A 21,634-nucleotide genomic window follows, 5' to 3' on the forward strand; every position below is an offset into this window, starting at 1 on the left:
CTGGATGTGATGCCATTGACATTGGCATTCCTTGTCTCGGGGAATTGCTTGATGAAGTCTTTCGAGATGAGGACACCAGAGAAGACGCCTTGGTCGTACCCGAACCAACACATTGCTGCTTCAGAGAATGTCAGGTACTTCCGTTTCGGACTTTGATATGAGACACACCGGCGTTACCCAACGTAATGAAGAACATCAGCCAGAAGCCTCTGAGCGCTTGTATGAACCGCATCTTTCGAGAAACACCTAATTGTTCTTCTCGGATACAAATCAAGGGCCGGAAATTCTGGCGAGTGAGAACCTGTTTGGTGGGGCGTTGAGATATGGGACTCCGGAGACGCCAAGACGGTGTCGAACTTGAGGATCGAAACGTCGCTCCTGGAACAAAATGAGATGACGATACCTATCTAACAATCAGGCTGTTCGAGCGGGAACCAATTCTCTGTAGATCATAGTGGAGAAATGTAGAGTGACGGAACAACTGGTATGTCTACAAGCGAGGCTTCCCCGCATTCCACACCCCTGACCTACCTAACCTTGCAGCCAGCCTCATATAGTCGGGCATGCATGATTTGTAAGCACCAGCCAAACACTCGCATCAAACTCCCGATCTTCGTCGTACAAAAGGCCGGGTCACTGATCATATGTACCTTGACATCATTGCTTCGGCACCTCTACAACCCCCTTCACACCACTTTCATTCTCTTCCAACTCTTCCCCAATCGCCGACCCATTCTCTAAGCTCGATGGTCCTGTCGCCTTACGCTGCTCCCGCAATGCCAGCAGCTGGATCCCAATGATAACAACAATGCCGGCGATGACAAATCCAAAAGTCGCCGGGAAACCGTATCCTGCAAGGCATTTTGATCAGTAAAGCGGGCCTACTCATCGATGGGGTTATGGACTGACGGAAATCTGGAGCCATGGTCTGCGGGAAAATAACAATCGGCAGCCATGCGGCGACGGCGTACTGCATGCCGTTCATGCTGCTGATGACCAGCGCTCGCTCTTCATTGTCGCCGGCGCAGATTTCATTCGCCCAAGTGTAGCTTCAGCGGCATCTGCGTTAGTACTGACCTTTGCATAGTCGAGTCCCAATCCTGAATGGCTTACAATACTGCCGTCATCAACTGCACTCCACAGGTCAGGAAGGCGAACTCCTTGAGCTGTATGCTCGCAGGCCAAGCCGCCAAGATGCCATTGGGAATGAGGCCGTATGTCTGTGGATGTAAGTATGCTGTAGCAACTCACAATTTCCAGTCAGTGATGAAAAGACGTACCAAAGGACCCACGATGAATGCGAAACGGCTACCGGTGTAGTCGGACAAAAAGCCCCAGAGAACCACACACGCGGCCGAGATGAGGTTCGTGCCGGTTGGAATAATGTTCCTGTCGACGACCGAGTAATGTTCCGACTTCAGCCAGATGCCAAAGTAATTACTTGCCTGGCAAGCCGAGCCGTACAGCTGTGCACGTGGAGATGCGTAAGTATCAGAGCCGGTGAGAAGCCTGGGTTCCGAGGGAGCATACCACGTATCCGAGCACGAACGCGTACCACCTCCACCGCGACAGAATCCGGGCAAACGTCTTCCACGTAACCTTGACCGGCGCCGCCTTGCCCGCCTTCCGGACCCTCTCAACCGCCAACTCGCATTCGGCCTCGGTCAAAAACCAGGCGCGAGTGGTATACGGCGTGTCGGGGAGGAGCAAGAATGTAGCCAAGCCAACCGGAACCGTCATGCACTGCCCAAATCGACCTTTCGTCAGCACAACGAGCCAACAGCGCCCCAGCAACCCTCAGAAACCAAGAAAAACTCACCCCACAAACAACATACAACCACCGCCACCCAGCCAGCCCCCTCGCGCCATCCAGATTCTCATAAACCGCAGCCTGCAAATACCCGCCAAACGCGCTCCCCAGCGGCGCCGTCATATGGAACAACGCAACCCTCTTTGCCAACTCCGTCTTCGTATACCAACTCCCCAGCACATACAGCAAGCACGGAAAAAACGAGCTCTCAAACAGCCCCACCAAGAAACGAAACGCATACAGCGCCTCCACGTTCCGCACCCCCGCCTGCGCGAACGTAAACACGCCCCAGCCGACCTCCATGGCGGCGAGCCACGCGCTCGGCCGCACGCGCTGCACGATGAGTGTCGACGGGATCTGCATGAAGGCGTAGGCGACGGTGTAAGCCGTCCCGGCGTACGTGTACTCGTTGCCGCGCATGGAAAGTGCTTCTTGCATCCCGGATACGTACGCGTTGGCGAGGTTGCCTTGGTCGAGGTATTTGAGGAAGAAGCCGAGACAGCCGATGGTGAGGATGGACCAGTCCAGCTTGCGCAGGAGGACGCGCTCGGCCGGGGGCTTGAGGTGGGTGTCGGTGTCCCAGATGAAGGAGCGGAAGGTCTTTTTGGGCGGCGGGGCTGTGGGTGTCGTTGGGGGTTGTGGGAGGGATGGGGTGGTGGGGGAGGACGAGGGGGTTATGGTGTTGGTGTTGGTGTTGAGGGAGGGTTTGGGCTCTTGCGCGGCGCTGGCGCTGCTGCTGCTGCTGCTGCTGCTTTCCTGCGGTGTGGTGGGCATGGCGGGCGGTTTGTGACACTGGGGTGTCTGCTGTGTCGTCGCAACGGGACGCGGGCGGTCTCGGGCAGGGGACGAGAGGGCGCTTTTGTAGGGGTGGTCATCTTCACTGGCAAGGGTCTAGCCGAGAAGTGCATGTTCGCCGCAGCAGATACCGTCTTTGGTCGTGAGCATTCGACGGCGGACAGCGAGTCACAACGCGGCAGGCGATCGGCCATTGGTCGTTGATAAGCATTGGTGGGCATGCTGCAGATATCAAGCTTCGCCCTCCCATTCTTGATCGGACGATGCGATCAAATCAAGGTGCTCTGCCGAGCCGAGATTCCTTGGCCCCGTCGGTGTTTGCGGTGTTGAGAGAGCCGCACCGGACCCGGATTATTGCGTGGATTGGCATGGCGATGAGTGATGGCGGGAGGGTTGCTGCAATAGGCGTGGTAGGCGAACTTCCCCGCCTTGCCGGGATGGACCCCAGTGCTGACGCCTTTTTAGGTCCAATCGCGCACCGCAGTCCTTTGCGTCCGTAAAACAACGCTGCTTCATGTCCTGCAGCAGTGTTACTGATTGAGGGGGGGTGAAAGGACGTACGAGTAGGTTCGTTTAGGTCCCGCAACGAAGTCACTAACCAGCTCGGGTTCGCAGCCGAGCGCTGGCCATGGCAGCATAGTAGACATCCGATTCGAAAAGGCAAGAAGCCGACATACTCGCCTGCTTTTGTAGAAAAAGCATCCAGCAAACGCCACGCCAACCCAACCCACTTAAACTAACGCCCACCTTCATCCTCATCCTCGCGGTGGTGGCCATGAAACCTCGGACCAAAATACCCCGTCTCCCCCCCATCACTGCCCCCGTCCGGCGGACTATTCGTCAACGTCACGCCACTGCTCGTCCGCGCATGCCCACCACCATCCCCTCGCTGCTGCTCCTCGACATCAACATCGCCCACGCTCGACAACCCGGCCGCAAAATTGCCCAGCAGGTAAATCGCGCTCGCCGGCCGCGGCGCCTCCTGCCTCCTGAAGCCGACGGCCCTGCTCTCGCGCACCACGGCGCGGCGCTTCGCCAGCACCTCGTCGATGTCGTCGACCTCGCCCGCCAGGATCATCTTCCCCCCGCTGCTGCTCACGCTGCTGGTGTTGCGGTTATGCGTGGGCCGCCCGTGGCCGCCGCCGATATCGACGACGTCGTGGTGCTCTCCCGGCGACTCGGCCAGTAGGGGCGGCTGCTCGTAGCCTTGCCTCCGCAGCCGCCAGTTGCACAGCGCGCGCGCGACGTGGTCGACGGCGAGGGCGACGCCGAGCATGAACGTGCCGGTCGGCAGCACGAGGCCGCTGGCCAGGAAGCGGCGGTAGATCTCGTGGTGGTGGGTGGGGTCGTCGTCGTAATCATCATCGCTGGCGGAGGCGGACTGGCGGGCGGCGATGCCCACGGCACCGAAGAAGAGGCAGAGGGCGAGCATGCCGACGCGGCCGCCGATGCTGGTGGCGTCGAAGAGGTCGAAGCGTTGGCGGCGCGCGCGGATGAGCGCGAGGAAGGCGATCAGGCACGCGAAGACGACGAAGAGTGCCGACCAGTAGTAGACGTAGACGACGCGCCAGGAGTGCTGAAGGACCGCCCATGGTTCTGCGTCTGCGGGCATCTTCATGCCGGTCGACATGGTGATGCCGCTGCCGACCTTGGTCACGAGCGTCTCGAAGTCGCGCGGGTAGGCGTGCGGCCAGTCGGGCGACGGGGTGGTGTGCGTGGTGCAGATGCCCGTCGCGTTGCGCAGCCCGGCCAGCGCCGTCTTGATCTCCAGCACTTGCCGGTAGCACTCGGGCTTCTTGTCCAGCTGGTAGTACTTGACGGTCGCGCTCAGCTTGTCGACCAACGCGTCGCCCTCCAGCCCGTCGTCGACGCAGTACTGCACGATCTTGTGCCTGAACTTGGCGATGCTGTTGATGATGTACCGCGCCAGCGCGAGCTGCTGGCTGCCCTCGCCGACGCCGACGACGGCGAGCTGGAAGGGGAAGTGCAGCAGCGCCCAGATCTGCTGGCGGATGGTGCCGTAGTGGCCGTGGGGCTGGTTGTCGAAGTACGTCAGGAAGAGGAAGACCTGCAGCGCCCGTCAGTATTCTCCCCGCAAAGGAATAATCAGTCCCTCCCCTACATACCAGCGTCAGAACGATACACCCCACCAGCAGCGTGCCCTGCCAATCCACGCCCGTCTTGCCCATCATCTTGCTCACCGTCTTGGTCACCCCGATGGCGCCCTCCCCGATCACGATCAACGTCAACAGCCCCATGCGCTCCACCAGATGCGTCTTCTTGAAGCTCAGCATCCGCCACCAGCACGAGATGGCGATCGTGCCCACGCCCTCGACGAACAGCACGACCCACCACACCCAATACACGCCCGGCCGCGCCTTGCCCGCGCCCTCGCGAAACGCCAGCGCCAGGACACCAAACGCCGCCGCGGCGCCCGCATACACCGCGACATTCAACCCAAGCGGCAGATACAGCTTCGAGAACCTCTTCCGCGCGACCGCCACGCCCACGAAGCAATACTGCAGCGCCAACTGCACCCTGCTCGCCACCAGCACCCAGCACAGCAGCCTCAAATTCGCATTCCCCGTCCCCTTGGCCGCATTCTCCACCGGCTCGAACTTGCTCCCCGCGAGCGCCAAGCCCACGAACGCGGCGAACTGCGCGACCTTGCACGCGCGCTCGTACACGCTGTCGCGCGCGAAGCGCACGTCGTGCAGCGTGACCTGGAACCACGTCGCCCACAGGATGGCGAAGAAGCCGACGTACGCGGCGAGCGAGGCGCCGTCGTCGACCGTGTGGTACGCCGTGAAGGTCGCGAGGTTGGCGACGAAGAAGAGGTCGAAGCAGAGCTCGTCCGGGGCCGCTTCGTGGCGTTGCGAGAAGACGGCCGAGGCGTAGTCGGCGCCGTCGCAGGGGTTGGAGGCGAGGGGGATGAGGGGGTGGAAGTGGTGCGAGCGGGAGGGGGAGCTGCGGGTGGTTAGTGGGGGTGGATGGTGGGGAGGGAGGGGAGGGGCGGACGCACGTGTGGTGGTGGTGGCCGCTTTTGCTGCGGCGCTTCCAGGGGATGTTGACCATGGTGGTGGGTGGAGGGGTGGTGTGGTGTGCTGGCGAGACACGCACGCGCGGTGGTGGTCGTACTGAGAAGAAGTGAGGTCACTCCTACTGGAAAGGGCAGGACTGATCAGTCGCGAAAGCGCGCATCCAACGAAAAAGCCCAACTTTCGAACGAGCGAGCGGGCTGCAAGCGGGGTGTCTTCACGATAATAAACCACCACCACCGCGCCGGACACGGGGGCCCCGGCCGCCGCCTTTACTCACGACTCTTGTTGCCACGGGGCGCCTGGGCCTTCAGTTGGCTGGCGCCGTCCATCTCCCGAAGGCTGCCTGAGAAAACGGTGAGGGAGAGAGAAAACGCCTCTCCCAAGCCTCAAGCCCAAAGCTTGATCGTGAAGGCCCGAAGTCACATGTCGGCCACCTTTCCCGTCTGGGGGAGGACCTCCTTACGGCTGGCTCGACTTGTTGCCTAAAGAGGTAAGACACCTTTCTTCGTAACCAGGGCTCTCCCGAAAAGCGGCAAGCGGTTTGGGCGTGGTCAAGCGCTGGAGGAGTGCTCATTAGCGTGCTTGGTAAGAGTTCCTCGGCTTAGTAAGTATAGATACAAGCAGAGCCGAAAGGTCGGAAATAAGCGCTCGGAGTACCTTGGCCTTATAGGACACGTATAAGCAAATCGAGTGTCACCTCCTGCTTATTTGCTTGGTATCCTGGCTGACACCGAGTCTCGATACAACACCAGCAAGTACGCGGCAGGGGCTGAGGTGGTGTCAGTGCACCTTGATACCGCGCCAAGTAGAAAGGTGGCCATTATCAGGTAGCCCTATGAGGATGCATGACTTGTGGGTAGGAACAAGCACGTCTTGGCAAGAAGCCGTGGGAGGAAGATAAGGTTTGCGGGCGCATTCGTTCGTCAAGACTTGACCCGTGCAACGTAGCGCGTGCCCATGGGGGTTATTTTTGGCGGGGGCTGTGGGTGCCAGCAGTGCTGCTCCACGAGCCGTCGAGCGAACCGCCCTCTCGTCGGATTCGTTCACCAGTCCGTTGGCGTGGTGTTGGGGGGCTGAAGTGGTTGGGTCGGGCTGCGATTTAACGCAGGCGGGAAGGGTCCAGAAGCTGATGGATCGGTCGTAGTGATGGTGGCGTCTGCGCTGTGAGATTAGGTAGTCTTGGCACCACTCGTATGTACAGCTGCCTGTTAGCTCGACTCTCGGTAGTGAACCGTGTGCCGCCGCCCGCCGGGCTTGACCTGTATTGGAAATCCCGGTTGTATAAGTACCGCTCTGCATGTATGTTGCGAAAGCAAGAAAGAGAAGACGGGTATGCATGTTTTGCATGTGGCTGAAATGGAAAAGGCGTGGCATTGCTGCATTACGAAAATATCAAGTAGTCATGTCTCTCTCCCGAAATAGATCCATTGCTCTAAGCACTCACAACATGTACTTCCGGACTTCATTCTCCTCGGCTTTGCCCGCCTTAATCTTCTTCTTGTTGAGAATGTTCAGCACGCGGTACAAGCCGTTCTGCAGCAAGCAGAAGAACAGCGCCACAGAAATCAGTATCACGTTGACGGTGCGGCCGACCGTGTATGCGGGCGAGTCGGAAGGCTGGAAGATCTGGCTGCCGACAATGCCAGCCAAGTTGGCAGACATGACGATGCATGCCATTTTGATGCTTCGATCCGCCGGGGATCGCGCATTGATGGCAAGCCACGAACTGTTTAGAGGGTCTGCGAGATGCTTTGTCAGGATTTGAGGTCAAGTCGATCCCGAAGTCACTTACGCCAAATATTGGAGAAGGCCAGAGCCATGACCATCATCGCAAGCCTCTTGCCGTGATTGTCCGAGTGGCGCACAACCAATGCACCGAGGTTGAAGCCCCACCACAGTGCCAAGGCCGTGCCGACGGGGATGCCTCTCTTCTTGAGCTTGTCACTGCTCATTGTTAGCCAGCCGCCACTTTCCGTGTCCCGTGTTCCACTTACGCCCAGAAGCTGAACCCCAGAGAAGTAAAGAGTTGGATCCAAAGCCCAATCGAGTATAGTGCGTTGCTCTGGAGCTTCTCGTAGCCGAAAGAGATGATCTGCTTAGGTCCGTAGCTACTGTACGTGGATGATGGAGCGAGCGCGGCAATTGTGAGGAGGCAGTGGGGGTAGATGGTCCAGTCCGACAGCTAATCCACACGTCAGTTGCTGTCCTTTGAACATTGCACAAGAGACTCACGGCCCATCTCAACTCCTCCATTGAAATTGTCTTCCGGGCTCCAGTGACTTTGCTCGGATCGTCCAGGATGACACGCTGCGCAATGATGTGCCTTTCTCTGTCGTTGAAGTACGTTATGCGGGTAAAAGGAACCGGATCGTCTCGGCTCTTGGGGTAAAATGCCATGTAAATCGCGCCGGCTACGACGGTGTACAGGCCCTCGATCTAAAACAAGGTCAGTTCGCCACCACCGAAGTTAACTCTGCGACGGGGTGACTTACGATGAACAGCCATTGCCATCCGGCCAGGCCAGCTACTCCGCGCATGTGAAGGACGCCAAAGGCAATCAATCCCGAAGCCGCTTGGGCAACGTAGTTGCCGAAGAAGAAGATGGCGAAACGTACGCTCATTTCCTTCGTCTTGTACCAAGTTGTGATGGCGTAGAGGGACGCAGGGATGAAGCCAGCCTCCATCAAGCTGTCTCAGGTCAGCACGTCATCTACACGCCGGGGTACGGCTTACTCACCCAAGCAGGAGCCTGGTGGCCAAATAAGCTCCAAGGCCTTTTTGGAATGCCTGAAACAGAGCCACGAGGCCCCAGGCGAAGATCTGAAAGCTAATCCAGACCTGTGGGCCGAGGCGATACAAGACAAGGTTGGACGGGATCTACAACCTGCATTAGCTTCCGGGAAGGCGATGGCGTGCTTGGTGATTGCGGGGATAATCTGACCTCCAAAACGACAATGCCTGCGGAAAGCAGCTGCTGGCCAACATTGTACTGGGCCTGGTTGATTCCCACATCTTCCTGGTAGCTTGTCAGTATCGCAACTCGGCGAGGTCGTTGCACGATGCTTACCAAGAAACCGTCGGTTACTGCGTTGCCCCTGCAAGCTCGTCAGCACAATGATTGGTCTGGAGACCGGCTTGGAATGACTAACATGTTGCCCCTGTCGAGCTGAAGAGCAATGAATGGAAGAATCAGAAGGGGCATCAAGATCAGATCAATCTTGCGGACCAACTTCTTCTCCTCCTCATCCGTCCAGTCGGGTTGGCAGTCGGAGGAAGCATAGCTGTCACTGCCAGTAGGCTTCTCACTGTTGTAGACAGGCGAGGGGTTCTCCTCGATATCCGGGATTTTCGACTCCATGATGGTATTGCAAATCGGAAGCCAAAATTGCGAAAACGTGACGGACGGGTAGTCAAGGCCGACAGTGCAGGAACCAGGAGATAACAAGCGAAAGCAGTGATCACTTGGTGAGAATGGAGAGCCGGGTTGGCGAATCCTCCTCTGAAAGAGAGTTGAGTGCCTGAGACTCGCTGTCTCTACTATGGAGTGAAGTTCTGGTTCAAATACAAAATCGGGGACGACGCAAAGCCAGGCAGCTGTGGGTACCTCGCAGCCATTTTTTTGCAGCTAAAGGGTGCGCACGTATGATCCGTCGGCAGTCTGTTATGCCAAGGTGGGATTTTGGCTTCACCGCGTGGTCTTCCCAAGGGAAGGACCGGCAAATGTGGGCCTCTCCGATGACGTGCTCCGTAAAGAGGCAAACACGGGGCAAGTTCCTCAGGACTGGTGTCCGCGAGAAGGCAAGCTCCGGTCTGGAGCCGCGTGGGTACAGCACCCGCCGCCGATGATCAGCTGCTGGGGCTATCCATCCACATAAGAGCCTGGGAGCTTCAATGAGCGTGGCAGAAGAAAGGAAATGCATTCATTACAAGCATGCTTGAATGAGTTCACAGCTCGGCATGGTAGAATTGTACCGAACCCTCTTCCTTGGCTCGATGGGTGCGCCATGGCGAGTACCGGCGGGATTTGCGAGTCAGATGGACGGAAACCCCAGGTATCACAGCCAGAGGTTGCAGCCAAGTCCAGACCCGAAGTAACGCGTGGCTGGTACAGGCGTTGGCACAGGTTGCGAAGGCCACTGTTTGCCGAGAGGAAGATGCCTTACGCGTCTGGCGCGTCGGCATTTGGAAATGGGCAGCGCGAGGGTGATGATTGCAGCATCCGGGGGTGCGATGATGTGATTGAAAGGAAGCTAGGGCCGCGGAAGCCATGCAGCCACAACCTTGGGCCCGGCGCCGATCCCTGCCCTTTGCGATTGCCTCAACCGACCCTTTGCCTTATCGTTGTTGCCCTTCAACCTCCATATTTCTCCCTCCGACTTCCGCTCTTCCTCGCGCTGCATCGCAAGTTGACGCAATCTCAGACCGGACCGCTTCGCTTCGCCATTATATCAGTTTCTCTATTGGGCAAGTTGTATTCCCAAGCACAGCACTCGCTTTTCAACGGTAAAAAAAAAAAAAAAAAAAAGGGTGGACGCGGGCTCCGTAGGCCTCTTTGAGCTTCTGGGCTGGTTCATGTCCGCGTACGAGTACGTCGAAGGTCAGGTTTCTGAGGGATGGCGCTGTGCTATTAATGAGCTGGTCGAGCACAGTGCCGCCAACGTATCCGGTAGCTCCCGTAAAAAGGATTTTGTTTCCCATGGAGCTCATTTTGGATTGACGATGGGGGAATGTGAAGGAACTGTTTGAAACTTCTGATGAAGCACGTACTCGCTGGTATAAAACGGATTTTTGATATCGGGTTGGTACACGCCGACGCTTCTTATACGGCTGCAAGTCATACAAAAGCCCGGGTTTCCACAATACGCCACCAATTCAGACTCCCGCACATCCTGTGTACCTCCTACCTTTTCCATCCATAGAGCTCTTGTAGCAAGGGATAGAAGTGGAGGAAACCAACCATTCTGTTTTCTTGATTGGCTGGCTTCCTCATCAGACGTCCAGCAAAAGTATTGTCAGTCTTTGGGAGCATTTTGCAATCAAATTTGATTGACCAATTCCCCTTTACTTTTGCGAGTCTTGGACGCAGTACCACCCTTCAGAAACTCTTAGATGAACTGTGAGCACGGGGAGAAATCGCGTGTCCCAATACAGTCGGATCTCGGCACTGAATGGCGAGGCGCTACGTCACAAATCATTGCCATCGCGCCTTCGAGCACCGATACGGGGCAAGCCTCATAAGCAATATGTCACTTTCAGGAAGCTCGGCTCACAGGATCAGCATCACCGTGGCGACATTTGCGAGATCTCAAAGCGTCCAGATCTTAACAACCCAGCGCTCATCCCCTCACCAAGAGGATCTCGGCCCCCACCCAAAAAGCAAGATGCTCTGTCAAAACCCACAAAAACCCCCACACCCAGGCCTTCGGAACTCCCTCCGTACCTAACCTTCCTCCTTTACTTAGTGATGTGTAAGATAGTGGAAGAGGAGGTGGTGAAAGAAGCGAGACAATTACGCAGTGGTGGCGTCAAGGGACAGATTTGGAAAATTTGGCGTCGGAAAAGCAAATGGAACGAAGAATAATGGGAAGTGTTCCTACTGTACAACTTCCCTCAATCCCTCTGCATCTGATACCCCTTTTGATAGCTTATCGCCCGCATCCGTAGCACCTCTTCGTAGTCGCCACTTTCCCACGAACCTCCCACCCGGCGTCCTCCCGCCCTGCTGTTGGTACGACCCGCAAGCTGTTCTCAAAACCGCCTCAGAACAGTGTGGGGGAGCAGTGAGTCGAAAAATCCAGCATCATGAGTGGTACGATGGCAGCAAGGGACGATGCATAAGTTGCAAAAGTGGGGAACTTGAGGTAGGTGATAGTAACAGTAGCGGCAGCAGTGGCTGAGGGATAACAGAGCACGGACCTCTACCAACGTACCTCATCAACGAGAAGAATTTTTGGTCATAAACACTGCAAGCGAATTCGTTTTCATAACATTGGGGGTGTGGCGCAACGGTAGCGCGTCAGATTCCAGTTTACATTGGAAACTCCTGAAGGTTATGCGTTCGAATCGCATCATCCTCACATGTCTTTTTTTTGTTTTTAGCATCGATTTTCCATACTCTTCCCGCATCCAGTTCCCTGAATTTTATTACAGTACCGCGTTGCAACTTTAAGGATGGTTGCCGTGACCCCAACAGTGCTGTCGCACTTCAAATTTTGGGGTGTCCCGCACATGAGCTGGTAGACGTAGTGCAGATATCTGATAGAGGAACTTACGTGGCCATCGATAGGCCATCCGGTCATTTTGTGTCGTCAACGTTGTTGTCCAGCTTACCTGAGATGCTAATGGTAGTTTTACCTCCGCATCAAAAACCCCGTCGGTAACACCAGCATTCAAACCTGAAGAATTATTTCAGACGGTCATTATGTCACAATGTCACATAGCAGTAGAGCTGTTAGGTTATTCGTGTAACATATGTCCAGTATGAAGGATTAGTCTAAGGCGCCCTCCGTTAGGGCAGAGGTTGAGCTCTTAAGATGAGCAATAGACACAAAGTCCAACATGCTTTACCGGGCCCAGTCGACTCTCAGCAGCTTACCATAAGCTCTAGGCTTATGTGACTCCTTCTAAAAGTGTGTGTCGACGGGCATGTTTTCAAGTCGCGCCGCGACGATAAGATTCTGCTTAGGCCTAACACACGTAAATTATAGCCCTCGGAATGCATCACGAAGACTATAATCCGCGCCGATCGCTAATCTTAGGCTCTCTTGGTAATGTTAGCACGTTTCCCTTTCAGCCAAACCGCTACCTTATGGTATCGACATCGTAAGTGTAGGTGCTTAAGACAAATTCTAAGCATTCTCTGTCGAACACTTTCTCCATACTGTGTTAATAATAGCGCCCACGTGTTCGCGAAGCTGTCGTGTATATTTATCGTGGATGGTTAGTATGTTCTTTAGATAAGAACGGAGGCCGTCACTGCTTTCCGGCGAGATGATAAATGATCGCAGATAAAGCATGCATGTGTTTGCAGTCGAGTCGACATGCAGTCAGCAGTCTGCCAACTACTAGTTATGGACACAAAATGTCATTTCTCCTTCCACGTACGACCATAGGTCGCAGAATACAGGGCTTCCCGTCCGCTCAGCCGTACTTAAGCTGCGAACCGGCCGATTAGTACTCAAGTGGGTGACCATTGGGGAATCCCGGCTGTTGTACGTTTTGTAATTTTTGCTTCGGCGCTTCTTTCTTTTTGGCCGCTTCAGCGCTAGCGGTCGCATTCAGTTTGGGCAGAGCCCCCGACAGCAAAGCAAGCTGAATATGCTACATTGTGGCCTGGCGAGGCCCTGGTATCACCATAGAAGCCTCATTTTGTTTTCGCCGCCTTGCCAAAGCAATTGCCAGCAGTTTCCCTGTCAAGATCGTTGGATGGCAGCGACAGCACACAGATACTAGGTCCCGTAGAAGCTATCATAATGATATTACTCTTCGAGCATAAGAAGTCCCCTCGGTCCAGGCGCTTCGCTGCGCCCCATTTGTCGAAAGGACAACAGCGAGAGTCACGGCCAACAAGCTCAGCGGCCAAGTACAGGACTACACAGTTCTAGGAGATCCAACACCAGCTCTCGAAGCTTGGAGTGATGCCTATCTCGAGCACTACGAAGGAAATGTCTCGGAAGCCCCGAATCCTGGTCTCTACGATCGTGTGTTCAATATCACGACCAGGTAAGCTGCTGAGCACCACCAATGACCGTATTAAATGCTAACACAACACCAACGAAGCTACGGTGTCCCTTTCATGGACGCTCTATCGCGAGCGTCATCGATTCAAAAACTCGGCGGCATCGAAGACGGCCTGTACGGCTACGAGGACTTGAACGACCTGACCTTCAACTTCCGCGACCCGAAGCAAGGCCTCAACCTCGACTTCACGAGCTACGCCATGTTCAGCCTCGCCAACCAAGACCCAAAAGCCCTACTCAACGCATCCGCAATGGAAGCCCTCGCCAACAAGACCTTCTCGACCTTCTTCCAGCACTTCGTCAGCAGCAACCTGTCCATGGACGCGGGCAGCTGGGTGTATCAGCCCATCGGCGCACAGCTGCCACCAGGCACCGGCCCACTGCAGTGGAACGGCAACCTCGCCGTCGACCGCCCCGATCCCCATCCCATACCACCCACCAATCGCACCGCCGTTGTCGAGGTCTCCACCCCGGTGGAGATGCTGCGCACGAACGCTGTCGCTGTTTGGCTCAGTGTGGCCATCCTGATCTGGCTCGTCGGCACTACGGTACTCGTCGCAATCGTGCAGAAGAGCCGCTCGAGACGGCTGCTCCGGAACGTCGAGTGCGTGGCTGATGTATTGGTGTTGGTTGCGGGAAGCGGAAATTTATTGCGACTGGTGCGGGAGCAGGGGATTGAGGCATTTGAGGGGGATAATGGTAGGTTTGTCGCGAGGCTGGGGTGGTTTGAAGGGAGTGATGGGGAGGCGAGATGGGGTGTGGAGGTGTTTGAAAACGATGGGACTGAGAGGGAGAGTGGGGATGAGAGTTCATAGTGTGGTATTTTAAAATTGATAGGGAGTACGCGATAGGAGGGCATTAGGCTGCGTGCTTAAGAGGAAGTGTGGCTTCATATCGGCTTGTTGAATAGTAACTTGATCTGATTTGTACCCGGCGAACTTCCTTTTAACTACCTCTTCATCAACAAAAAGGAACGACTACGGAAGTCAGCGCGTCTGAATCCTCCCTAATGACCACCCCAATCTCTCCGCAGAGACAGAGAGAGAGAGAGCTTGGAAGAGGTCTGACAGCCCCGCGTCGTCTTCTCGAGCGCATGGTCCAGCTCTCCGTTTCGGCCTTGTATGCGGTGTAGTATCCAGCCAACGACGACGCCCTGGCATGCCGTTAGACCGAGGGAGAGCAACAGCCCCAACGGCGCTGCCGGGTGACGCAGAACGAGCCGGTCTGCCATATCCCGCGCGGGGAAAGAAAGTTGCAGGCGTGACGGCATATGGCCAAAACGAGAGTTCATGAAAACGAGCGCGACAATGCGATTGGAGGAAAGATGGAGACGGGTCGTTTGCAAGCAGGCAGGGTCGCCCGGATATGTGTACGTACAAACATGCACGGTGCGGGGCTGTGACGGGCCGCATGCGCCACATGTCTCAGCGGCCTGTCTGTATCTGCAGGGCCTGCGGCGTTAGGTACAACAGCGCACCTCAGCCTAAGTGCATACCGACAAGCGCGCTTCTTCTGCAACCTCACCTGCCATGCCACTGCATATCGGCCAGCTTCTTACCGCCCTGCGCTGCCCTGCTCCGCAACGACCAACAACACGCACACAACAACAACAACAACACCCATAACATACACATACACATACGCATACACATACACATAACAAATACAAAGCAAGAGAGAAGAAGAAGAAGAGGCACGGCATCAACTCTAGCAACCACAACCACAAAGCTTACAGAACCCCTCCCTCTCCCTCCCCAAAAAGCCAGAGCCAGAGCCAAAGCCAGAGCCAGAGATAAAAACAACGCCAACGCTATGCGGAACCCGGACAGACAGACAGACAGACCCAAACCAGCCAGCCACCGTGCAAACCACCGACCAATCTTTGAGGGGAAAAAAAGGAAAATAGGACACGAAACCCTCTCTCTCTATATGCATGCTGCCGTGAAGGAAGAACAGTACCCGGTAGACCAGACAGAAACGTAAACTTTGCTTTTCCGAGAGTAGCGAGCAAACCGCCCTCTCCGCCAATGGCGGCGAGAAAAACGTATATGTATGCGACGTTTGAATGAGATGAGATGGGATGAGACGAGACGAGATGAGAAGAGATTGGGGTGGGATGGATTGAGAGGGGAGGAGGACCGACCACCGTCAAGCTTGTACAGCTCAACGAGCAGCTAGCGGTATGATTCACCTCATTTGACGAGAAGTACTTACGACCCAAGGATGGAACGATACTCAAGTCGAAGAAGGCGGCGGCTGCTGCTCGCCGTTGCCGCCAGGCTGACCATGACCGTTGTCATTCCCATGCTGGCCAGCAAGCCCATGCCTACCATGCAGCGCCGAGCGCCTCGCCGCCTGAATCTCAACATTAACGCCAAGCGCCTGCTGTGCATGCATCTCCTTTAACTGCTTCAGCTTCTCGGCCCTCCCAGCACTAACAAACGCCGTCGACGTCGTCGACGCTGTCGAGCTGGGGGCCACTCCCGCCGCCGCCGCGCCTACAGGCGGTACCCTTGGCGGGGAGGGCGTTTTGGGCGACGACGACCCAGACGAAAGCAGTGCCTGCGGCCCGAGTTCGCGCCACGACGAGCGGCGCGCGCCGTGCTCGCCCCACATGGAGACGCGCTGCACGCGGCGCAGCCGGCCGAGGCCGAGGTAGCTGGTGAGCAGCGTGGCGATGGCGCACCACGCGCTGACGCCCCAGAAGCCGAGGTCGGATTCCTCGATGAAGTTCTTCAGGTTCATGCCGTAGAGGGCGGCGACGAAGGTGCCGGCGGCGAGGCCGACGGTCCAGACGGAGAATTTGAGGTCGAGGAGCATGAGCGAGTTGCGGTTGGCGTCGAGGATGGCTTTGACGCTGTGGGGAGGGACGAGAGGTTAGTTTGGTGGGAGTTGCTGGGAGGAGGGTGGGTTTGGGAAGGGGGGGGGGGGTTCCTTACATTTCTTCCGTGTTGCGGATGTTGGACACCAGGTTCTCGGCCGCTTGCACGATTTCGTCGGCGATCTTGTGGTACGATTCCAGCAGCAGCTCTACCTCGGCGTGGTCGTGTTCGCCGCGCTCCTGGCCGGTGATCTTCTCTGTGAGATACATGGACGCGAGGTCGTCGTCGGCCTCGAGCAGCTCCTCCAAAGCGTCTCTCACAAGACGGGCCTGCTGCTCAAACGAACCGAGCTTCTTGGAGTAGACGAGCAGGTATCGCAGCTTGTCGCGGTCGATATCCTCCTCCAGCTCCCGCAGGACACGGACTACGGGCTCGCGCACACCCTCGAACTCGCTCTCCAGACCAGTTGTCACGCTGAGGAGAACGGCTTCCAAGGCGCGGAACTCATAGGGCAGAGAGCCGTTTTGACGCAAGTCTTTCTGCCTCAAGCGTCCCTCCAAATCGTACATGAACAGCGATTGAGCGTATGAATTGGTGGTTCCGTACGCGTCGAACACGAGGACGCGGTTGTGCTTGATGAGCACGCGTAAATGGAGCAGGTTCAGCAGGATTGCGGTTGGACGGACGAGAATGTGCGGAAGCGTGGAGGAATCAATCTTGCGCAGGTCTCGCGGGAGAAGTCCATACTGGGAGCTGTCAGAACTGCCATTCCCTACCGTTGCATTTCCCGAGCGTACCTTGGCAATCAATTCGCTCTTCCTAAATTCGCTGTTCACAAGTGTAATCTTTCCACTGTCGTCGAACTCGGTGCATCTGATGCGCGGCTCGTTGATGGGTCGTAGAACCCGGCCCAAGTTGCCATGATCGTCCGGAGCATAGCCTTCGGGATGGCGGGGTGGCAGGTCGTTTGGCTGAAGAGGGCCTGCGCCGGACTTGCGCTTTTGCTTCTTCCAAAAGAAATCGGCGGGCGGTGTGTTCGAAAACGCGCGACGCGGAACCAAGTATTCAGCCTGCTTTGGCAAGAGGGCTAGCGGCTCCGCCGAGGAAAGGATAATCGGGCATGACGCAGCCGACGGACGTGAAAGCGAAGTGTGGAAGCCGCGGGTAGAGGTTGATTGACAGGCAGAGGAAGTCTGCAACGGGCGCGCTGGAGGCAGGCGGATGTTTGTCGTCGCGAGCGAAGAATCGTGACGCGGGTGAGAAAGGTAGGCGCAGCGCGGCGGCGGAAAAGTGGTGGCGGGCGTGGTTCTCGACAGGATGGATTGCGCCCTCAGGAAGCGCAAAAGAGCTGGCGAAGGAACAGCCGCATGGCGAAGAGAGGCTGGAGGCATCTCTGTGAATTGTGCGGCTTCACCCAGCGGCCATTCGTGTCGAGGTTGGACGGGCGCGCTGCGAGATGGGGGCGCAAGGATGATCTCAAAAGAAAATCGCGTCGCCGGAAGCTCAGAAGCAGAATGACGCTTTTCCACTGGTCCGTGCACAAAGTCACGTGCGACGCGTTCCTGAATGTGATATTTCCTCACACGTACACAAGACGGAGAACGGGCTGAGCGAGGTGTAAACAATATATTGCTGATTTCCAAGAACGAATCCTGGAAGAATGGGTATCTAAGTATGCTTAAAAAGTCATCGATAGACCGTCCTGCACAGTCTATTTTCCGTGGTCTTAGCCAGCCGACTATGCCTCCGCCTCCGCGGCGGCTTGAGCTTCAGCCACCAACTCCTCCTTGTTACTCGCGGCCGCCCTCAATTGATCCATAAGCCAGCGGCCTTTCTGTTTATCAGGCACCCGCTCAGCCCAATTCCACAGCATCGGATCGAAATACTGAATCTCGCTGTGCAAACTCCAGGTGAGCAGGCTCTCCACCAGGTCCTCATTGCAGCCACCATCAACGACAGCGCGCCGGAGCAGTTTCTGAGGCATCTGAGTATCCGAGGCAATGGCAATGCAGATAAGCCATTTTGCGATCTCGATGTCGTCCGAATCTTTCTCCTTGGCGACGCCCATGAGGCCTTCAATAAGCGTTTCGGACGAAGTCGAGCTGTCGTGGTCGATGCCAAGATTCTGGATGAAGAGGAATCGGAGCATCAGATGCTTATCATAGCCCCACGGGCCCTTGAGAAGCTTCGGCGGCAGCGGCGTTTTCTCGTGCAACCGCAGGAAGGGAGGAATCTCCTCGGCAAGCTCACATCCCAGGTTGAAGCGATCCAACAAGTCAAAGTCGGGGTCGCGCCGCACCAGCTCTTCGAAAGGAGCGTCGGGATCCTGGTCTTGCAACCACGGCCACGCGCCGAACTTCTCACATGCCCTCGCGGCGTACTGCTTGTAGAAGTCCCAATCGAAAAAGCGCAGCGAGAGCAGCTTGCTCTGCATTTCCGGAAGGTCCGCATTTTCCGTCCGCTCCTCCTCATCTGGCCAGTAAAGAGCGCGCAACGAAAATTCGAGCTTGATGTGGTCGCTGTTGAGCTTGTGAAGCAGCTCCATACTCGCGTTGGGAAGGCTCATGTTCATGCTGTCGAGGAAAATCTGCTGCAGCACCTCAGCCGGCAAGCGCTCCAAGGGTGACAGCTTCCTCCAGTATGATGACCTCCGCTTCTTCTTCTTTATCAAGGGCGTTTGGGTGCCGTCAGGTAGTGTTGACAGCTGGGTCTCGGTCTGGGTCTGGGTCTGTGTCTGCGTCTGCGATAGCGTGGGCGGACCTTGGAACTCCTCAGGCCAGGGAAGTGGTAGGTCCCACTTGGTGGTCGGCCTGGTGGGCATGTCTCTGCCTGGGGGCAGTACTTTTCTGTCCGGGTGCCATTGCTGCTGCAGCTCAAGATATTTCGGCTTCCATGCGCGGACTGGCGACAACGGTCGGGTGCGTGGTCGGCCTGGGCGGCGCTTCTTGGCTGGGTGTGAGTCTGGCGGCGGATCGGCCGGTGCCTTTCGTTTTCGTTTGCCACGAATGCGCACGGGGGTGAGCTCCATGGCGGGAGCGGACGGAGACTGTCGCGTTGTTGGCGACAGTGACGTTGTGGAGATGAGACGGCCGGGGTTAAGCGCGGAGTTTTGAGGAAATTTTTGGCCCCAGGTCCGCGCCGGAAGGTTTACCGATTCCCATTCATTGACTGCTCTACCAAGCTTACAAGTCAATGAATACAAAAGGCGTGCTAGTGCAATAAGACTCAAAAATAATCGTGTGCAAAAGGCTAAGGTACATCCGGGTCATGTTCGTTCCCACGGATCACCCTTTGCTGGGCGTATCGTTTTCGTCGGCCACGACTTTAGCGGGTTCCATCTGAAGATGGCGCCGTCCGCTGCCTGTTCGCACTCCGGCTTCTTTGCCATCACATCTTCCGCGCTAGCTAGAAGCTTGAACAGTTCATTAACCTCTGCCTCAGCCCTACTATCATCATTTTGGAAGAGAATAACGGCCAATAGGCCCTGAAAGAGCATGGGGAACACGACGGAAACACAGGTCGACGCCACCACTGTTGAAAACTGGAAGAAGGCTTTCCAACCCCGCGAAATTACACAGGAGCCCTCCACTTTCTCCCTTCCAGACGAGCCATGGACCTCTATGTTCGAAACACCGTGTGCTTTTGAGCCGGAGTACTATCAGCGCGTCATGCTGAACCTCATTCGTCATCCGGAGATTGCTTCGACCTACCTTTTTCGCGCCGAAATCTTCTATGACAGCTTCAACGATCCTGAAGGGAAGTTCATAGAGCACATCAAGGCCGAGTATCAACCCCTTCCATGCCAGGTGCCAGGTTATGCGCTGGAACAGACAATCGTGCGGCGGATGATCCCGCGTAATCCACAGCGTGACGACCCTCTGGTCCAAACCTGCCACATCTTCCAAAAGAAAGAGGACGACGGGTCTTTAAGAAACCTTGTGCTCTACATCCCTCACGCACAGTCCGCATCAGAAGTGCCCTTCTACCACCCCACCGTCGCCGCTCTCGCCTTCCTCCACACCTGGCCGTCGTCCGCCTCCCCCAACGCCTCCTCAACCACCCTCGGCCAATTCTCCATCCACTACCGCCTCTTCCCCACGCACCCCCTGGACAACCGCCTCACGCGCACCGCTCTCAGCCTCCTCACCCTCATCAACAAGCACAGCCTCGGCCAGAAGGCCGGCTACACCAAGCGCGTCCACCACGACCAGGTCATCCCGCAAGCCCGCTTCCAAGACACATACACCCGGCTAAAGACAGCATACGCCAAGGACCTGATCGCCGGCTGGGTCGAGCAGACGCCGCCAGGCAAGCACGTCTTCGAGGACCTGGGCATCGCCGCCTTCCTGCTCGAGCTGTGGCGCGACATGTACGCCGCTCCCACCGTCGACGACACCGGCGACACGCGTTCGAAGAACGAAGAAGAAGCGAGACCTCACGCGAAGGAAAGCAACAAGCCGCCCTTCCCGGGCTTCGTCGACATCGGCTGCGGCAACGGCGTGCTCGTGCACGTCCTCCGCGCCGAGGGCTACCCCGGCTGGGGCTTCGACGCGCGCCGCCGCAAGACGTGGGATACGTTCGCGCCAGCCGTCCGCGCGCACCTGAAAGAAGCGGTCCTCGTGCCCGAGCCCTTCACGCGTGCTGCTGCCGCAACGTCCACCACCACCACCACCACCACCACCACCGCTGACGGCCTCCTCACGGCCCACCTCGAGCTGCCAGACGACGCCACCGCCAACACCTCCTCCTTCCACAACGGCATCTTCCCCCCCGGCACCTTCATCATCTCCAACCACGCCGACGAACTCACCCCCTGGACCCCGCTCCTCGCGTTCCTTTCCGCGTCGCCCTTCATCGCCATTCCCTGCTGCAGCCACAATTTCGCCGGCGCCAAGTTTCGCGCGCCGGTGCAGAAACCTGCCGCTTTGGAGAAAAAGGAGAATGGGGAGAAGGAGAAGGCAAAAGAGAAAGAGGGGAGAGAGAAAGAAGTCGGCAAAGGCGAAAACACGGGCTCGCTGAAACAGAAATCGAACGGCAAGAACCAGCAGCCTTCGGCGTACGCGACGCTGTGCGATTGGGTCGCGCGGTTGGCGGCGGACGTGGGGTTTGTCCCGGAGAAGGAGATGTTGAGGATTCCGTCGACGCGGAATGCGGGGATTATTGGGAGGAAGAGGCAAGGGGAAGAAGGGGGAGAGGGGCTGGGCCTGGATGAGAGGCTGGAGGTTGTAAGGAAGTTGCTGGTGAGGGAGATGGGTGGGAATGTGGATGGGGTGGGCGGGTTGGAGGCTGTGGGGAGGGAGTGGGTGGAGAGGGCGGGGAAGTTGGTGAAGGGGCAGGCTGGGGGGCATTGAGTCGGGTGGGAAAGGTGGTGGTAGGGTGGCTTTGGGCGGGGAATGAGAATGAGAGGGAAATGGTAACGTAGTGAGT

The 21,634-nt window shown here is 56.9% G+C and overlaps 6 protein-coding genes and 1 non-coding gene across 7 annotated transcripts; 3 read left to right on the plus strand and 4 right to left on the minus strand.

Moving 5' to 3' along the window:
* Positions 1-3,341: 3,341 nt before the first annotated feature.
* On the minus strand, positions 3,342-4,863 carry SLS55_007159 (uncharacterized protein; the record flags this gene model as incomplete). The annotated part of the gene is made up of 2 exons (XM_066778582.1): positions 3,342-4,548; positions 4,856-4,863. The coding sequence occupies 2 exons, from the start codon at positions 4,861-4,863 to the stop codon at positions 3,342-3,344; spliced, it is 1,215 nt and encodes a 404-aa protein (XP_066631019.1).
* A 2,223-nt stretch (positions 4,864-7,086) lies between these two features.
* Positions 7,087-7,598, minus strand: SLS55_007160 (uncharacterized protein; the record flags this gene model as incomplete). Its single annotated transcript, XM_066778583.1, has 2 exons — positions 7,087-7,385; positions 7,439-7,598. 2 exons carry the CDS (start codon positions 7,596-7,598, stop codon positions 7,087-7,089), a joined length of 459 nt encoding a protein of 152 aa, XP_066631020.1.
* A 38-nt stretch (positions 7,599-7,636) lies between these two features.
* Positions 7,637-9,004, minus strand: SLS55_007161 (uncharacterized protein; the record flags this gene model as incomplete). The annotated part of the gene is made up of 6 exons (XM_066778584.1): positions 7,637-7,828; positions 7,879-8,082; positions 8,139-8,334; positions 8,384-8,523; positions 8,588-8,741; positions 8,796-9,004. 6 exons carry the CDS (start codon positions 9,002-9,004, stop codon positions 7,637-7,639), a joined length of 1,095 nt encoding a protein of 364 aa, XP_066631021.1.
* A 2,633-nt stretch (positions 9,005-11,637) lies between these two features.
* On the plus strand, positions 11,638-11,723 carry SLS55_007162. The gene has a single exon. It is a non-coding gene; the product is annotated as a tRNA-Trp (tRNA).
* A 963-nt stretch (positions 11,724-12,686) lies between these two features.
* Positions 12,687-14,200, plus strand: SLS55_007163 (uncharacterized protein; the record flags this gene model as incomplete). Its single annotated transcript, XM_066778585.1, has 2 exons — positions 12,687-12,691; positions 13,426-14,200. 2 exons carry the CDS (start codon positions 12,687-12,689, stop codon positions 14,198-14,200), a joined length of 780 nt encoding a protein of 259 aa, XP_066631022.1.
* Positions 14,201-15,787: 1,587 nt separating this feature from the next.
* On the minus strand, positions 15,788-19,028 carry MRS2 (magnesium ion transporter; the record flags this gene model as incomplete). The annotated part of the gene is made up of 5 exons (XM_066778586.1): positions 15,788-15,791; positions 16,072-16,242; positions 16,325-16,953; positions 17,005-17,189; positions 18,113-19,028. The coding sequence occupies 5 exons, from the start codon at positions 19,026-19,028 to the stop codon at positions 15,788-15,790; spliced, it is 1,905 nt and encodes a 634-aa protein (XP_066631023.1).
* Positions 19,029-19,701: 673 nt separating this feature from the next.
* Positions 19,702-21,558, plus strand: TRM44 (tRNA(Ser) Um(44) 2'-O-methyltransferase; the record flags this gene model as incomplete). Its single annotated transcript, XM_066778587.1, has 1 exon — positions 19,702-21,558. One exon carries the CDS (start codon positions 19,702-19,704, stop codon positions 21,556-21,558), a length of 1,857 nt encoding a protein of 618 aa, XP_066631024.1.
* Positions 21,559-21,634: the final 76 nt, after the last annotated feature.

Source organism: Diplodia seriata (genome assembly GCF_021436955.1).
Source record: "Diplodia seriata strain FDS-637 chromosome Unknown scaffold_7, whole genome shotgun sequence".
Classification (NCBI taxonomy): Eukaryota; Fungi; Ascomycota; class Dothideomycetes; order Botryosphaeriales; family Botryosphaeriaceae; genus Diplodia; species Diplodia seriata.